The sequence below is a fragment of the Pectinophora gossypiella genome, chromosome 18 (genome assembly GCF_024362695.1).
Source record: "Pectinophora gossypiella chromosome 18, ilPecGoss1.1, whole genome shotgun sequence".
NCBI lineage: Eukaryota > Metazoa > Arthropoda > Insecta > Lepidoptera > Gelechiidae > Pectinophora > Pectinophora gossypiella.
The window spans coordinates 10,108,276-10,127,527 of NC_065421.1; the positions used below are offsets into that span (position 1 = coordinate 10,108,276).

The 19,252-nt window shown below is 37.0% G+C and overlaps 1 protein-coding gene across 1 annotated transcript in view; it reads left to right on the forward strand.

Moving 5' to 3' along the window:
* The window catches only part of LOC126375085 (protein doublesex), a 202,500-nt gene that overhangs the window by 55,715 nt on the left and 127,533 nt on the right, over window positions 1–19,252 (forward strand). Inside the window, 2 exon segments of the mRNA XM_050021928.1 lie at window positions 13,576–13,719; window positions 17,477–17,558. Coding sequence (XP_049877885.1) covers window positions 13,576–13,719; window positions 17,477–17,558 — 226 coding nt within the window.

Sequence of the window (19,252 nt, forward strand, 5' to 3'; positions counted from 1 at the left end):
AGATAATCTCGTACGACGCCCGCGGTGTGAGCCCTAGCATTGTCGTGCATGAATATGAAGCCGTTGCCAATAAAATGTGCATAGGGCATCACATGAGGCTCGAGACACTCTTCGACGTACCGATGACAGTTTAGTGCAGGCAGACGTGGCCCAGACACGAAAGCAAGCTCTGTCTTACCGTCGGCGCTGATTCCTCCCCAAACCGTCCACGAACCGCCACCATAGCTGACCTTTTCTTCAATGCAGCATTGTGCATAGCGTTCTCCGTCTCTTCTGTAGACCTTGTTCCTTCCGTCGTTACCATACAGCATAATTTTACACTCATCAGAAAAGAGAACTTTGCTCCACTGTAGGTATGACCAATTTAGGTGCTCACGTGCAAAGTTAAGGCGCGCTCTTCGATGGTCTGCAGTTAATTTCGGCCCATTTGCTGGCTTATGCGGTACCAGTCCACGATCCTTCAACCTTCTTCTAATTGTAGAGTCACTTACAGCCACCCTTCGTACAACACGAAGCCGCTGCTGCAGTTGAAAAGCGTTAAGGCGTCGATTTCTTAAAGAAGTTGTTACAATAAATCGATCATCTCGCTCAGAAGTGACCCGATTCCTGCCAGATCCTGAACGGCGCGTGAACAAACCAGTCTCCCGATAACGTTTATAGACTCTATGAACAGATGACAGGCTTAGATGCAGTCTTGCAGCCACAACACGCTGACTAAGGCCAGAATCCAGCAATGCCACAACTTGGGCGGCTTCTGTGGGCGAAGTATCCATACGTTTTAGAAAAAAAACCTTTTTTCAGACGTCCCAAAGTCACAGTATTGAAATAAAAAACAAAAAGTGTAAGGATAGTCGCCAATTTTTAGTTTTTAAACGCTAAATGTACTCCAACCCTAAACACACATTTGTCTCAAAACAGTGATTCATTTCGTTTATAAGATAAACAAATGAAATTCTAATTTTGAATTTAGAATTTTCGCTTATTACTGTAATGGCCAAACTGCCAGCTTTACATTTATGTATTTTTTTTCATCGTATGAATTCTTTTTTGTGTTAAATTCGGACAGAAACAATGAAAACGGAAGTGTTTCGATTTTTTTGATGAGAAGTGTATATTAACATATATTATGTTGTATGGAGGAGCTCGGTGGCGCAGCGGTAAAAGCGCTCGGTCTGCGATTGTTGAAGTTAAGCAACTTTCGCAAAGGCCGGTCATAGGATGGATGACCACAAAAAAAAGTTTTCATCTCGAGCTCCTCCGTGCTTCGGAAGGCACGTTAAGCCGTTGGTCCCGGCTGCATTAGCAGTCATTAATAACCAATCCACACTGGGCCCGCGTGGTGGTTTATAGCCCGATCTCCCTATCCATCCATAGGGAAGGCCCGTGCCCCAGCAGTGGGGACGTTAATGGGCTGGTGATGATGATGTTGTATATCTAATCCGTGTTAGTCTAAAAGGGCCTCAGCTAAATTACAAACAAGACATTCGGCAGTAACAGGGATAAAATTGGGTCGTGTACTAGGTTCAAGATAAATTATGAAATTCTGATTACTATATAAAGACAGATCTAGAACTAACAAAAATCATTTTCTTTTCTTCTATTTAACTTATTTATAAATTTTAATCAAGAAAAATGTAATAATAAGTCCGACATTATCACGTTTTTCTATGACGTCACAGTGTGCTTTTTATACAAATTCCATAGTAACTTCGTGTTTCGACGTTCAGTAAAAATAACTGTTGAAAACTAACCTATTCTATTTATGTTGTTCTTTAACTTCGCCTTATCTAAGGTAGGCAGCGAACTGAGAAGCATACAGCCTTGACTTTTAAAATTCTTGGAAATTCGCGTTCAAAATAGGCCAAAACCTTGTCTTCAGCTTTCAATCTGTATCTAAAATCCAGTTTAATATGGATTCAATTTCTTTATAAAGTGACCCATCTGTCATTTTTTTTTCTTGAATTGGTTGGGTGGTCTGCAGATGTACATTATGTCTTATTGATGCAAATATCTATAGATCGCGTCGTATGAATTATTAACATGGACATCAGTATTGCCCGGTCTATTTCCCGTTGGGGTAGGCAGAAGTCTCTTCATCATCATCATCATGTCGTCCAAACCGTATCCAGCGATGGCGACTCCTAAATATCTATCCCGGGTCGTTGTTGTGGTGGGCTCTGATGTGGCTGGCGAAACCGAACTCGTACTACGATCCTGAAACACCACTTTCGTCACTTTCATGAGACTTCATGCATGCTCGATGGTTTAGAGTATTCTTAATCTGGCTTTTCTTTAAAACATGCTGGATCTGATCGCGGTATTTACTCCTGGGCCTTCCTCTTCCAGTCCTACCACTTACACCCAAAAGATAAATCTTTTTCGTAAATGTACTTTCATTCCTTTTTTTTTTCTTTTTTTACCTTAGCTGGATTTGCTCTTGGCCCCAGACTTCCCCGAAGGCATTGACGAGGCCTAAGATGGAGCTCGCCCAGAAGGTGCCTGTTCACTCTGGCCTTGAAAGCACCCGAGTTATATGCATTCAAAGTGAAGTAAAGTATTTATACACTATTGTTGATATACCACTCTCCATTCTTGTCTATCAAAGACTAATTCCTTCATCTCCTTATAAGACACGACGTTCGCCTTCTCTTTCATTTATTCCATGTGAGCTCTTCTTGGTCTTCCCCTTCCTCTCTTTCTTTCTTTTTTTAAGTAAAGTATTATGTGTTCTATATTAGTATAATGGTGACATGCAACCCGTAACATTATTTATGATGTTTGTAGAATTCGCCGTGGGTCGCCATCACAGCTGCGCCGCCATTAAGAGTTTTATTACATTTTCATGCCGTCATAACTCATACCGCTAATAACGCCTACTTACAAAGTACCTAGTTGTACAAAATGGCCGCCGTTCGCGTAAAAGGCACACAATTCATAAATATAACTCACGCCCGCAATACTATCGGGGTGGGCAAGTCACAATAAGTATAATATGACCGGAAAAGTTTAAAGATTTTGATTAAGATTTTTTATTTTTGCGGCATAAAGTGAAAAGACAATTTTTAACAGAAGCTTAGCATACACGCCTGTATCTCCAAGGGGGAGGGCAGAGGTGTATAGTAATATATACTCACTCCTCGCCATTTTTGATTAAGTCCCATGTACCTAATAGGAGGCGAGCCTATTGCCAGTCTTTGATTCAGACCATGATTGCGAGTTGATATCAAGTTTCCTGAATTATCCTAGAGGAAAATACAGTTGACCGTAGGGCAAGGCAAAGGGAACTATGCCCATACAGCCATGTCTTATGTATTTTTTTTCTTGACGATGATTGATGAAATGATGAAAGGTGATGATGAATGATGAAACCTAAGCCCCCACACTCGGAGCAGCCTCCTACTCCGAACCCCAATCGAATTAACTCAAAAGTTCGCATAAACTTTTGAGTTATGAAGTGGCTTGTTGGCACGAAACGAAAATAGATAGGTAGGTACACTTTGTTTATTGAATATTTTAATATAATAACACTACCGCGAATGTTTTCCGACTAACTTAATGCGATCGATAACCACAAAACACCACTTCGTATTGATTATTTAGATTATTCAATGAAGAAAACAACCGTCCCGTTTCTGTTCCCGCCAAAAAGTAGGCAAGTAGTCAATTGGGATATAGTCGTGAGTCGTGTACAGTCATGAGCAATATAATGTACCCATTTTAGGAATCTGTCGCACTAACATATTTGACATTTAGTGAGACTTACAATTCAATTTGTCAAAAAAGTTAATGTGACATGGTACCAAAGTGTATACATATTAATGCTCGTGACCGTACAGTCCGTGGAAGAAGTCATATTAAGGTTACGATTATGCCCTTGATGTCACTAAACCCATAGACATTTTTTTACACCCAACCCGAGTCATGAGAGAAGCAACAAAGAAACAGCAATACGATAATAATTTCCGCATAATTACAAGTGATTTTATTACTGTGAACATTTAAGATCATTAACTCATTGTTACTCGACTGCGGCGAAGCAAAAAGGAGGGTTATGTGTTTAGCCGCAATGTGTGTATGTATGATGTATGTACATAGATACTATGTATGTATACGGCCGGCCGTGACGGCCTCTGTGGTCCAGTGGTTGAGCGATGTGCTCACGATCCCGGATGTCTCGGGTTCGATTCCCGGTGGTGACAAATCACAAAAATCACTTTGTGATCCCTACTTGGGTTAGGACATTACAGGCTGATCACCTGATTGTCCAAAAAGTAAGATGATCCATACTTCGGAAGGCACGTTAAGCCGTTAGTGGATGTAAGTACGTAGTCAGGGGCCTATGGCGGCTCAATAATAACCCTGACACCAGGGATGATGGGGTTGGTAAACACCCCACAACCCATACGATAGAAGAAGATGTATGTATATACGTATAGGTACATGCACGCTCCGAAAAGTATGAAACAAGAAAATAGGTATATATCTCTGAAATTCTTCCGAAGACCTAGTGCAGTATACAAGATACCTACCCGTGGTCGATTCCGTGACTAGTTTACGACCACGGCTATGTTCGGAATAAATTCAGAGAACTATCCCTATTTTCGTGTTTTAGAGCCTTTTAGGGTATTAGTTTCTAAACTTTTTTTTTGTAATAACTTCTTTATTGGAATGAGAGTTTACTCTAGGGCGTAAGTAGGTCATATACTTAGAAGCAATTCATCTTCCTTTAATGTTTTAAGAAGAAATAATTAAGAAGAAGTTCATATATTACGACACCGAATCCCTTCATGGGTTTAAAATGTGTCAAGTTCACACGTCAAGGGCCTTGTGCGGAGGTTTTTCTTGAAGCTTCTTTACCCCGGTTATACAGGTTGTGAGAAGTTTTAGGCCGATGGGACGTTCGTTATGTAAAAAATAACGATTGAAAGTGTAACTAGGTTACTTACTGAATGAAGATATTTTTGATTTTCAATTAAGGTTGATTTGAGAAAGGAATAGTGATAGTACGTAAGGAATCTAATGCAGTTTTAATAACATCTCAATATTGTCGCTTTACGTATAGTGAAAACTAAGAAAGTAAGAGCCTTTTATGAACTTGACTTTCTTCAAAAAAATCCTCGATTTCTTTCAAATAATTTCATTCCGGGTAAAAAAAATGACACCACGAACTTAGTCCTGTATTGAAACTAGCTTGTCTTTTGCGAGGTTTTGTTAACAAAAACCACATCCGAATGTGATTTTCCAAAAACTTGCAAGCCGTAAGCCTCCCCATCAGTCCGGCCAGATAGTGAATGAAAATAAATAAATAAAATATCGTCAGTTTTTTTTTATTTTGACGAGATAAAATCAAATATGATTTATTGTACACAAACAGGACATACAAACATTTATAACGCAGATACAGTTCACATAGGCGGCCTTATTGCTCTGAAGCAATTTTTTCCAGACGACCACTACGATACAATACAATCAGCCATAAAAAACAAAAAAAAGTGTGTAACGAAATAATATTTTAGGTAAGTTTACTAATAATGCTTAATAAACTATGGTTATCGGAGTTTGTTTCATAATTACATAAGTTGTGTCGATTAGTATAAGTTACAATAACTTAGTGTGTTATCGTTTGATGACCCAAATAGAGAGAAAATCAAATAGCATACAACGCAATGTTCGAATCGAACGTCGTCGAAAGAAAACTGCCTGAGCTTACGTAGGCGTTAGAGAAAAAAGCGGTTCTATATTCAAAGTTGGATCGACCAATAGCGAGCGCGGTAGGCGTGGCGGCGCGTTGTGATTGGTCGAGGCGAGCATTCCACCGTACGATGCGATTATAAAGTTACAACCGTTAACGCTTTCAGTTACGTAATGACGTTGCCTCGCTAACGTTAGAAAATTGATTTTTTACGATTCGAATACCTACTTTCGGACTTTTAATGTTGGTAGCAATGATGTATAATAAATTATGTTACCTACTATAGATTGGAAGATACAGTTTTTTAATTTTTTTCTATTTTAAATTTTGGTGATATATTGTTTTTAGTAACAATCTGATTATTTGGAATATTGAATACGTTTAATTTTTTTGTTACACTTTCTTTTGGAGAATATGAAAGAGACACTTTTTTTCAAATAGGTACTAAGTAGTAACCGGGACCAACGGCTTAACATGCCTTCCGAAGCACGGATCGTCTTACTTTTGGGCAATCAGGTGATCAGCCTGTAATGTTACTAAAACCAAACTAGGGATCACAAAGTGATTTTTGTGATGTACCCCCGGGATTCGAACTCAGGACCTCCGGATCGTGAGCCCAACGCTCAACCACTGGACCACGGAGGCCGTTAACAAAGTCAGTAACGCAGTTTCCATCTAATTTCCTCGCTTGGGCAACTCAATGGCTAGTGCAATTTTATGACTTCAAACGCTGCCATACCTGCCCTTGGACTATTGAAACATTATTTAACTAGACTCTGAGATTGTAGGTGAACCTATAATTTTACACAACTAACATGCAAATGCTCGAAGCAAGAAAATAAACTCGGAGACTGCTTGAAATAGTTGTCTGAAAGGACATATTGTAAACTTCCGTGATGAAAACATTTCAAAATTCAAAAAATATTTATTCTTCAAAATTAGCTTACATATTTAGCGCTTTATGAACGTCAAAAATTAAATTACGTATTATGTAACTGGGTGTAAAACTACTACCACATCGGAAGTTGTATCGCTGAGGGAACGATGTGGCCAGAAAACCTCCCAGCACAGGGCCCTACTCCTACTGTTTCATGTGTTTCTTGTTCTTTTTCGGGTATCAAAACCAGATGCAGAATAGAGAGATAATAGGTAACTAGCCCCCTACTACATGAATTATAAAAAAAAAAAACTGGCGAGAAGTGGGTGTGTACGTATACTAAACATCTCTGCCTATCTGGGATCATCATCCCCAGCCCATTAACGTCCCCACTGCTGGGGCACGGGCCTTCCCTATGGACGGATAGGGAGATCGGGCCTTAAACCATCACGCGGGCCCAGTGCGGATTGATGGTTATTAACGACTGCTAATGCAGCCGGGACCAACGGCTTAACGTGCCTTCCCAAGCACGGGGGAGCTCGAGATGAAAAATTTTTTGTGGTTACCCATCCTATGACCGGCCTTTGCGAAAGTTGCTTAACTTCTACAATCGCAGACCGAGCGCATTAACCGCTGCGCCACTGAGCTCCTCACCGCACCGAGCGCCTATCTGGTTGTTGAAAATCAGGTGCGGTCAGTCCCAGCATAAGTTACCCTAACAGTGCCCCTAACAGTGCCCTAATAAGTCTTAATTTTGAATAGAATGGATGTATGAGAGATATGGCGTAAAAGACGATATAGTGACTAAGATAGAGAATTGAATATTTAGTTGGTTTGGACACGTAGAGCGGATGAAGGATAATAGGATTACGAAAGCAGTATATAAGGCGAAGGTTGGTGGTAGGACTGGCAGAGGAAGACCTTGAAGGACGTACAGTCATGAGCATAATGTACCCACTTTAAGACTCTGTCGCAATAACATATTTGTCATTTAGTGAGACTTACTGTGTAATTTGTCAAAAACACATCATGTGACAAGGTACCAAAGTGTATACTCTGAATTATGTATGTAGAGGAAGCAAGAGAAGTGTGTCAGGATCGAAGCAAATGGAATTCCGTAGTCTCTACGTACCCCGGTATGAAGTAGGCGTGGATTTATGTATGTATGAATGTAGATAAAAGGACACCACACACAAGAACAAGACAATAACATCATTTAAAATCACCAAAAAAAAAATCCCCATAGCATAATCCCGTTTTCCACACGGTCCGCTTACTCAACCCGACGATTTGACAGGTTCTTTTTTTACAGAAGCGACTGCCTGTCTGTTCGTCCAACCCGCGAAGGGAAAACCAGCATAATACAGGTTAGGCCACATACCTCCGAAAATGCATTTCTCGGGAATGTGGGTTTCCTCACGATGTTTTCCTTCACCGCTGAGCACGTATTAATTATTTGTGATCCAAACATGAATTCGAAAACAAATTCGACAATCATTGGTTTAGGCCTGTGCTGGATTCAAACCTGCGACCTCAAAGCAAGCAAGCGTTCTGGGCTACCAGGGCACCAAAATAACAACAATATAACAAAAAAAAGATGTAAAAAAAAAACAGTAAAAAAGTGCAAAAGTTATGTAATAACAGCTTTATTACCTAACATTTACGCAGATAAGATCAGAGTATAAGAATGAACAATTTGAAAACAAAGCAAGCCAGTCGTTACTATGAAAGAGTTTTTACAACAGGAAAATTCCCACTTTGGGAACATTCCCGGGAAATTGACGTCACTGAACGTAACGTGTCTCTTTGAAAGCGTGACTTAGTGCGCCTTAGTGTGTCTTAGTGTCCTATTGGTCGGCGAATAGGTTTTTTAGTGTCCCTACACAAAGGCAGGTCGTAAACAGCTGACGTCTGCAGCGATGCACGACCTTCCAGCTTCGACAGCGGTTCTCAAAGTGTTCATGGGTTTGGGCCGGATAACTTATAGATGTGTACATGTTTGGTTGCTCCTGGAGGGCGCTTACCCGCCCATTTTCAGTGCCAGCATATATTAATTGTCCCATTTAGTTATACCAGCGGATTGTTGGCCCATCGAGAGAGCGAAAAACTTTGAGGTACCTACAACCAAGCGGTTCATCGCGGTGTATCATGGGTCACACGGGCCCTGACAGAGGTCACTGCAGCTTTTTGTGGGTCTGTACACATACATAAATAGCCTATATACGTCCCACTGCTGGGCACAGGCCTCCCCTTAATCAACCGGAGGGGGTATGGAGCATACTCCACCACGCTGCTCCAATGCGGGTTAGTGAGATGTTTCTACGGCTAATATCCGGGACCAACGGCTTAACGTGCCCTCCGAAGCACGGAATCGTCTTACTTTTTCGGACAATCAGGTGATTCAAGCCTGAAAAGACCTTATAACACAAAGGACAGTCTCACAAAGTGATTTCGACAATTTTTCCATCGGGAATCGAACCCGGACCTCCAGATCGTGAGCCTAACGCTCTAACCACTAGACCACGGAGGCTGTGGTTCTGTAATTGAAACCAATTACGGGAATGTATCCCGACAAATAGGTGTGATTTTTTTTGACGGGTTTTTTTTGTATTTGCCGGATATTGCATTATTTTTTTAGCCGGACGAATAGAGTTACGGGTGTGATGTATGTATTAAATGTATGACGTAAGTGACATTATATTTGGATGCTGAAACATCTCTCTCTACTCAGACAAAATTGTGCATTTCTATACCACACATAATATGATAGTTTTTTTAATGTTATATTTTGCCGTTCCTGCCCTGTTTGACGACTAAGATTGTGGTATTGTAGGCATATTGTTTCGCTTATAACCATTGTATTAAGAAACAACAATAGACTGAGACTAATTAGCGATAAAATAGTTTCATTTTCATAACCGTAACGTATTTTTATTAATCAGCCATGACTTTGTTTCTATTATACTTGGAAAATGCCGTTAAAAATAAACTGAATGTACTTAATTATTTGAAAAGAAAATGCGCGGTTGCGAATCAAGATGGGTGAGATATTTTGGACACGTGGAGCTGATGAAGGACGATAAATTACGACACATACTCGTAAGGCGAAGGTTGTAGGTATGTAGGGCTGGCGAATGAAGACCTAGAATAACAGCATAGGTTGTCAATGGCCGACATTGACACGCTCACGACTATATCTATCCATCTATCGCAAGAGGGTAGTCAGAGGTACATCCATCGCAAGATGAGCTAAATAGTCACAACTCACCGAGCGTTCTGTTAGAATAAAAAAAATGTAAATTGGGATATCCTTAAAAAAGGTTAAGTACCATTAAGATCTACTCTGTACCGGCGTGCATACAACGATTGATACATACATAACTTCACGCCTATTTCCCACCGGGGTAAGTGACTATGGAATTCCATTTGCTTCGATCTAGACACACTTCTTCACTTTTTTTAAACGATTGATGAAGAAGAAAGAGAAGCAAGAGAAGTATGTCCGGATCGAATCAAATAGAATTCTATGGTATCTGCTTACTCCGTTGGAAAATTGATGTGAGTTTATGTATGTATGTTTATGTGAATTCTAATAAACGCATAGTATACTTACTATAGTGTATTCAGTAAAGACTTTTAAATCCTATAAACCGTTTCTTTTTAGAGCTTTAGACATGATACTATACCTGTCCAACTGGACAATGTTGCACTCCTTAATTTATAAGTATAAAAATATTTACTACATTCGTCCGAAGTTTGACAAGCGTCGGTTGCGAGCTCGCTTTATAGCCGGAGGTATAGTCAATGATGTTTCTTAATCCTCCTTTATGGCAACACTCGATTGTTCGAGCTTTGTTATTCACGAGGTGTTAGAAGATGACTAGTCTTTGTTAAATTATTTGACGCATTATGTTATTTCTTGTATTTATTTACAGTGAAACACGCCAACCTTACCATCCGTAGCAACTTTGTGTTAATCCGTTAATATTAAAAATATACTTGATCTGCTTGTAAGGTATATTTGATCACATTCTTTATTGTAGTTACCTATTTTTTGTAGGACAGATAAATCAGTTATTATCCCACTTAAGAATAGCGCCCTGTCGCACAAACATAATTATTTAACTTGTAGAGTAGTATTAATAAACTAATCTCAGCTGAGACTGCCCTCAAGAATGCTCAAGTCTCTGTTTTTATATATAAGAACAGTCACATTGACATGATCTTGAGGACAGTCTCTAAGCTGAGATTAGTTTACTAACACGTTCACTGTGTTACTGAAAATTAGATATCAACCCCTCACGTGCAATGTTAATTTTCGATAACCACATTGTAATTTATGTACATAGACACACTATGGCACTTTATGGCACACGTATGACTTCCAAATGTATTACCTCATATGTGGTTCATACACAATGAACGTGTTAATACCACCGCTAGTAACACCTGCAGTTCAATTTGTCCAAAAAAAATTTTTTTTTATAATTATTATTAACGGATTAAGGCTTAGGATATTGTTTTGGGCGCTAGTTCACCTTAAGGTTCATCCCACCTAGAACTAATAAGTGCCGTAATTTCTACAAATTGCCTTGTATTATTCTTCGTTAAATATAGCTTGATTTAGTTGACAACAGGACAGAAATATGATTCTTATAGACTAGTGAGAAAGAGACATATCAGAAATATGTATTGTTCTGTCAGCTTTCAAATTAATCATGCTATATTTAACTGTATGCTCAGTATAATCACTTGTACCTTTGCGTTGTTTTGTTTCTCAGTCGTGTCTGTATTGTTATCTACTCTATATTTTTATTCTTTTTTAAAAGGTTATGGCCTGGAATCATCTAGTCTATATCGTCGCCTTAAAGTGATACCACGTAAACACCTATCTGATTATTTGTGTATGACCAAGTCAAGCATAAATTATTTTAGCTATAGCAATACTAGAATAGTTTTGATAGTCTATGGCTAGTTCAGAAAACTCATTATAATAATATGGTGTTATTGGTTGTGCCATAAAATAAATATCGTGATGAAATAAGTATGGTGGGGTTGATGAGGTTGGTACTCCGCCTCACAACCCACACGATAGAAGAAGAAGAATATCGTGATTCTATAAATCCGCCTTTTTTCTATGTTGCCCTCATAGAGATACAATATTATAGAAAAAACATATCTTCTAGAAGAACAAATCACATATACTAAATTCTAAATTCAATATACTAAATTCAACCCAGATAAAAAATATAGTTTCATTTTTACCCGGGTTGATTGATTAAAAAAATCGAGGTTTTGCTTAAGATCACATCAGGACCTGAGGTTATAGACCAAGTAGATATTTTTAATTAAAAAGACTTCATACTTGGCATTTTGCAATGAGGATAAAAACTGTCTATTTGTCCCATCAGGTGTCGCTACTGATGAGTGTTCTTAAATTTTGATAGTTGCTCATACTATTTGAGTAATCAAACATATAGTTTTGGTTCTTTGCGCAGCGTTTAACTGCAAAATCATAGTGTTATATTCAATCCCTAAAGATCGGAAAGAAGGAAACTTAGAAAACCATATTTTCAATAAAAACTGCCTTTTCGTAACTCATGCTTCGGACACTCCACGTTGCTCCACACTTTATAGCAATTTATCACGAATTATAGATGGATAGTATGGAGAACTTTCAAAACACTCCGCACACTTCCGCCTAAATTTGAGCCTCTATTTTTTATCCTCAATCATGCCACATTCCATTTTGGGTAGCTCTGAGAATTATAGGCCCACACATACTGCTTATCTTTATTTATTTATGTCGGCACCAACTGTAAGTTCCACTGATCGACGCGTTAAACAAACAGTCACTTGACACCTGCATTGTTATAATGTTTACTTTTTAAATAATTAATTGACAGGACGCCATGGGAACTGCTTTGACAGCCTTTTGACAGATCGATAGACCTGGCCTTAGCTAAGTTGCAAACTGTAGTATATTCAATCAAACGGCATTTGCAAATCATATCTGGGGGTTAAAATGGCCACATCGAAGCAATTCATCTAAGAAAGCAATATAGCAATTTGACATTTGCGCATATAAAAGTAAGTGCGCAATGCAAACAAATGTCAAATAGCAATATTGCTTTCTTAGATGAATTGCTTCGATGTGGCCATTTCAACCCCTTGACATGACAGAAAACCATAAGCAAACAACATAAATATACCACAGGTCTCCCCCCTAAATCTTGTAATTTACTGAGGTCTGCAGCATCTAGTCGACGTGCAGGTCTCGCAATAAAGCGGTACTTCCAAATCATATCTGACATGACAAAAAACCATAAGCAAACAACATAAATATACCACACAAACGATTACAAAAACCGTCAGTGTGTTCGAATAAAACGATTTACATAACGTCGCATTTTAGTGAAAAAGAAGCCATGTCAGCGTCTTCTTAAAAAAACATTAAAAAAAAACACATCAAAATCACACCAAACATCATCATATCACATTCTAATTTGTCAGCAAAATCTCTTCTATATATCTAAATGTGTTCCTATTTATTTCAATTCGGGTAAAAATGAGACCACAAATTTTTACGAGGTTTTGTTAACAAAAAACACACCCGAATGTGATTTTTCACAAAGGAATTGGATTTCAGTTCACATTAAATTAGGATCAGAGGTCTATCCCATAACATACATAGAAATATGAACTCTAAGCACCACACCTCACCGAGCTTCCTTTAGACCTACATGATAGGTGGTGAGCCGTATCCGCCGTTTATAATAGTCGAGTTAACTGTGTTAGTGAAAACTGCACTTATGATATTTTAGTAACTCATTTGCGAAAGTCCGGTGCTGGGGTTCGAGCCGCCGCTCCCCGTTTGAGAACAGGCCACAGAACCATAGTCACTATTTTGGTGACGAATTCATTTGCGATATACCTATTAATGTTTTAAACTAGGTAGGTACATTGAATCATTTCATCTTCGACTAACTCCACAATTTCTTTGCAGCGGTGTCCCTTGAAACGCTAGTGGAGAACTGCCACAAACTGCTGGAAAAGTTCCACTACTCCTGGGAAATGATGCCCCTGGTGCTGGTCATTCTAAACTACGCCGGCTCCGACCTCGACGAGGCTTCTAGAAAAATTGATGAAGGTACGATAATTACTGATTGATTACAAGTTCTTTGCGTTCTTTGAATACGAGGTGAAGTTTTTGATAGAAAACTTACATTTTTTATATGTTTACTTACGTTTTTTTTTCATACAATTCATTTATTTAATTCTCTACCAACCCGTAACGAAGCAGCGTGGTGGAGTACGATCTTCCCTGTCCAGTTGATTGAGGGGACGTCTGCGTCCAGCAGTGGTATTTATATAAGTTGTTTATACATAATTAATTTCGTTCTTTATTCTTGTATATTACGGTGGTTTATAAAGGTTTTACCACAGTTTGTAAGATAAAACTCCGTGAAGAATAATCATAGGTCTACAACTCTACACCGCGGTAGGTACGTCTGTCGTTCGTTAATTGCCGTTTATGTCAATCTATTGCATTATTACCTACTTGTACTGCGTGCAGTCTTGTGTGTTGGATAATTATAATACATTCGCTAAAGGAAGAAACCGTTTGTTCGGTCAAGTTGCGAATGCCTCTCGAGGCGAAACTACCTATAGTAACATAAGATTCATTCCCCTTTTACAATAATTGAAGGCCCGGGGCTATTATTTTAGATGTTAGAGATTTCAAAACTGTAATTAAATCTAGGAGGTCCAATAAAATGTATTTTAGGTAGTAAATACAAGTAGACATTCTACTTGTTCTTGAGTGCACGTAGGATGCAATAGTTTTAGTCGAAATTGTAATATGACATTAGTAAGGAGTAAACTGTTTCTTAGATCAATTTTCCCACTTGATATCAACTCAGAATCATCTCCCAATTTTTTCCTCAAAAATTGCAGTTTTTAATATTAAGTTCAATACCTCATATGCTATTAGGAATTCCAAATTTAAATTACTTTAAAATCCCGGTTGATGCTCAATTAAAAAGTGTTGGTCATTTCGTTGTTCATTTGTTTTACTGCGTTTTGTTAATCCTAGACGTCGCTGTTTAAGTATGTAACAACGGAAAGAATATTTTCGAATGTGGTCTCAAAACTACAGGAGTTTCAACTAGAAACTCATTGTAACTAATCGTACTCGCCAGACCAACCTCTAATGGATGTTTTTTTATTTCCGAATATCGACATTTTCCACGCTGCTTCACTCACCTCTTATTCAGAAACGTCAAGAACTTCAGCCAATAACTACATAAATAATCATTGGGATGACTGTAGTATTTGCGTTATAGCGTTGTGCGTAGTAGGTACACCTGTCAAAATACTAGTAAACCATTTTCTTTTTGTGTCTCTTTCGCACTCGGCTGTACTCTATCTTTCTGTGCTGCTGTCATACGCACCGTGCTAAAGCGCAAATATAATGTAATATCACACACCAATAATTTTTCTACACCTACGTCAATCGGTTGTGTTTTTTTTTATTATAAAATTAAACGGACATGTTCAAGTCGACCTTTACATAAATGTACAAGTTATTATTTTTTAATGCTATGTGAATTCTGTATAAATTGTTTTTACTTTGATTAGTTGGGTACAAGGACTTTTTGTGTTTATCGTGAAACGGGACGGGCGGCTATGTTTTATATATACATACCTATCTTAATAGATTTTTGTCTTTTGATATAACTTCTATAATAAGTATGTGACAGGGCATTATTAAATCTATATTTTGAATAGCAATGACTGTTTTGTAAAGAGAGGCGACGTAGAAGAGTTTTATTATTCACATCAAAAAAGAAATCGATTAAAAATAATAATATTGAAGTTTTCGTTTGGTCATCACTCTTTAGGCCACCCTGTATATATTCGTTTGGGCGTGAGGATGTCGACAATTGGCGTAATTCAATAATGGACAGCATTTTACGTGGGCAGTATAACAAATGAGTTATTATTTTCATCGCAACTTACGGGCGTATTTCGAAATCCCTGGGTATAACAGTTAAATTGTAGATAGGTCTTTTCTTTTTTCTTATTTTCTCAAATGTTAATCTTACCAATACGAGTATTTACGACGGCATAGATCTTATTATCGAGCATTTTCGCACATACTAATAACTTCTACGAGTAGGTTGTTATACGAATAACGAAGTAACGTCAGTTCGTGAATTTAGGGACCAGTTATTTATTTTGGAAAAATAAAAAAGAAAACTATTTAAATGGAGTCGACCCGAATAAATTGTTAGAGTAAACAAATATCAGGACTTTATAATGCGCTCAGTTAGAACTAATCATGCATACACTTTAGTTTAACGATTTATAAATTAACATTGAAAATAATTAAATTTTACGAAAGTACCCAACTTTTCAAAGTAATATTTAAACGTATTATATTATAAACCTTTTGTCATTATCGTTGTTTCAACGGCGTGTGAAAAATAAAACAGTGGAATATTTTATTACATTTTTATATATGAATCTTGTAATATTCCGCGTATGTACATTACTAAAACAAATATAAATTTTCTTATATCAAATTCACGTGACTAAATTTATCGCTTGTGGCGCTTATCACATGGTTTATGAGCCATGAATAACTTTCTTAACAATAATACGTATTTATACAAAATTACTTATATATTAAATTTAATTTTTGCTATGATTATGCTCCGTACCATTTTATGTATGATGTAAAAATACGATAATGACAAATCACGCAAGCGTATATCTAAGTGGAAATCATTTGCTGTTGACAATGGTAATTAATTTAATTTTATCTTTATTAAATTTAATTATGTTATGTTTTCAATATATGAGAAACTTTGATTAAAATTCCCACTAAAACGCTTCATATGGTTGGTTGCTTTATACGCATCTTGAGATATTTTATATTACAATTACTTTTTAACAAAAAAGATTTCCATTTTATATCGATGTATTTGTAATAACTGCTAAATATTGCGAATTAAAAAGGAACTGCATTTATTTATTTCACTAAAAAATAACATTAGGAGACTATGCGGAAATTTATTTAGAATTATTAAAATTTTCACTATTTATTGCCATAATTTGCAATTTTTATCAATCTTTTTGTAACAAGCAAACTCAATGTTGTCTGCACCCTTCCTCCTCATCTCTCTGTCTTCTAAAGATAAATAAATAATAAAGAAATCTGATCAAAATTATGTTACCTTATTTGATGGTATAATTTCTGTACCTCGTTGCTACTATCTCTTAATTCATTCAAATCACTCAAATTCAAATCAATTTCTCCTAAGGTTCGTTAACAAAATTCCGAGAATCATGAAATATATATTTGTTTTGTATAAATGTAATTTATTTATAGAGCTACATTTTCTGTCTTGTTTCCCACATAGGTATCTAAAAAGCTGTATTAGGTGTTAAAGAAATTACTTTTGGTGCTGACATTTTTTTTGGTACCTACACAAATTCTAAATTACTTAGCCTAAAGATTTGACAGGTCCGGTTCATTACAGAATTGAATGCCTATCTGACCTTCCAACCCGAAGGCAAACAACACAGGTATTGGGCTGGTTAGGTCACCTCCGAAACGCATTTCTCGGGAAATTATGTGCGTTTTCTCACGAAGTTATGAAGCCATGATGCTTATATTAAGGTCACGGGAATTATCTCTCTTTTTTTTTAAGAGCTGCGCTCTTGTCGGTGGAGTAATCGCCATTCCTCTCTTCTTCCTACCAAATCCTTCACCTCCTGATACGACATGACCGACGACAATTATGACGACGGGAATTATAATAATAGTATAATAAATTGTAATAAATGCAGTTCCTCATACCCCGCTGTGCGAGTGTAAAGCTAGCGTCATATGTTTCCAGGGAAGATGATCATCAACGAGTACGCGAGGAAGCACAATCTGAACATCTTCGATGGCCACGAGCTGAGGAACTCGACTCGCCAGTACGGACTTTAATACAGTAATATTAGTTTTCTCCAACAACACTAAACACGACATAACACGCTACACGCAAAAAATACACGAGTCTTTAATGTTTTACACGCTCAGTAAATTATTCACTTACACGCTTAACTAAAATTTTACACAATCGGTAAAAAAATACAACAATTTATTATCGTAAAAATTACACAAAATAAATGAGATTTAAATGTCGTTTAATAAAATAAAATAAAAATAGCATCGGGAATATCTTTTCACCTATTGCCGGAGAACAGTTTAAATGGATACTCTCATTTGAATCATTTTAATTGTAGTAGCATTTTATTTTATTATTAAAAGCAATAAGTACACAAACATAAATAAAAAAGAAGAGATAAATATATTTTTACTTCGTAATTGCTAACTAATAAAAGTACAAATCTAAAAATAAATAAACTTACAATAGCTTCACTATAAGATAATTAAACCTAAGATAAACGTAGTTATGTATTTTTATCTTAACTGTTTGTCAGGATCAAAAAACTTTAACATATTTAATTAATACACGAATTAATACGTAACGTATAATATTATAACGTTAGGTACGTAAGCAATCTCAGAAATCTCGGTGGTCATATCCACATTAACCACAACATACAGGGTTCATCAACCCCCTAGCGTTGTCCCGTTTTTCAAAGAGTTCGCTTACCTAATCTAAAGTTTTGACAGGTCCCGGTTTTTACAGAAGCAATTGCCTGTATTACCTTCCAACCCGCGAAAGAAAAGCCAGCACAACATATAGGGTTATTAACCCCAAATGGCCTTACCTATGTAACTGTTAAAAAAAACGCATGGTTTCCTGTACAATATCTCGCGATTAGTCCGAATTTACACACGACAGACATCGTTTACACAAAAGAATTAAAAATAACATATTTATTCTTATTTTTTAAATAAACCCTAAAAACAAGTGAAACTGTATTCGCAACTTTCTTAGGGGCATAAGCTGTGTATAGGTAACTATTTTATTAATCATTATGAGAGAGGTTTTTTAAGTTGGTTTTGTACTTGTATAAGTAGGCGTGCCTAAGTTAGGGTTAAGTGCTAATTGTTGTAAATATTTTTTTTAATTAATGTTCACCAGAGTTCTTATTTCAAGTATTTTCTGAATTTTGAAGCTATGCCGACTAGTCGGCTATCCCAAAGAATCGTCCAGGACAGCCAATACGACTAAAGAGATCAAAGAACGTAGAACATTCCAAATACGATAATAGCGCCGTATAGATATTTGCATCTGGCTGTCAGCAAAAAAAAAAAAAACAAAAATAGTCATGTTGCATTGTCATTCCATTTTTAAAATATCAACAATAGGCTATTTTCCAACTAGCCAAATGAATTACTTTTTACTAAACGTCAAAACACGAAATTACTATAGAATGTGTATGAAAAAGCACACTGTGATGTCATAAAAAAACATGATAAAATGTTGGTCTTATTTTTACGTTTTTATTGATTTAAATTCATAAATAAGTAAGTAGAAAAAACAATATTTTTCGTAAGTTTTAGATCTGTCTTTATTTAGTAATCAGAATGTCATCATTTATATTTGACCAAGGAAACTACCCAATTACGGTTGTCGTCGCCTTGTCAAGTACAATGCTTATTAAATAATGTCATATCATACAAAGATTTAATAATAGCAGGCACAAATAGTAGT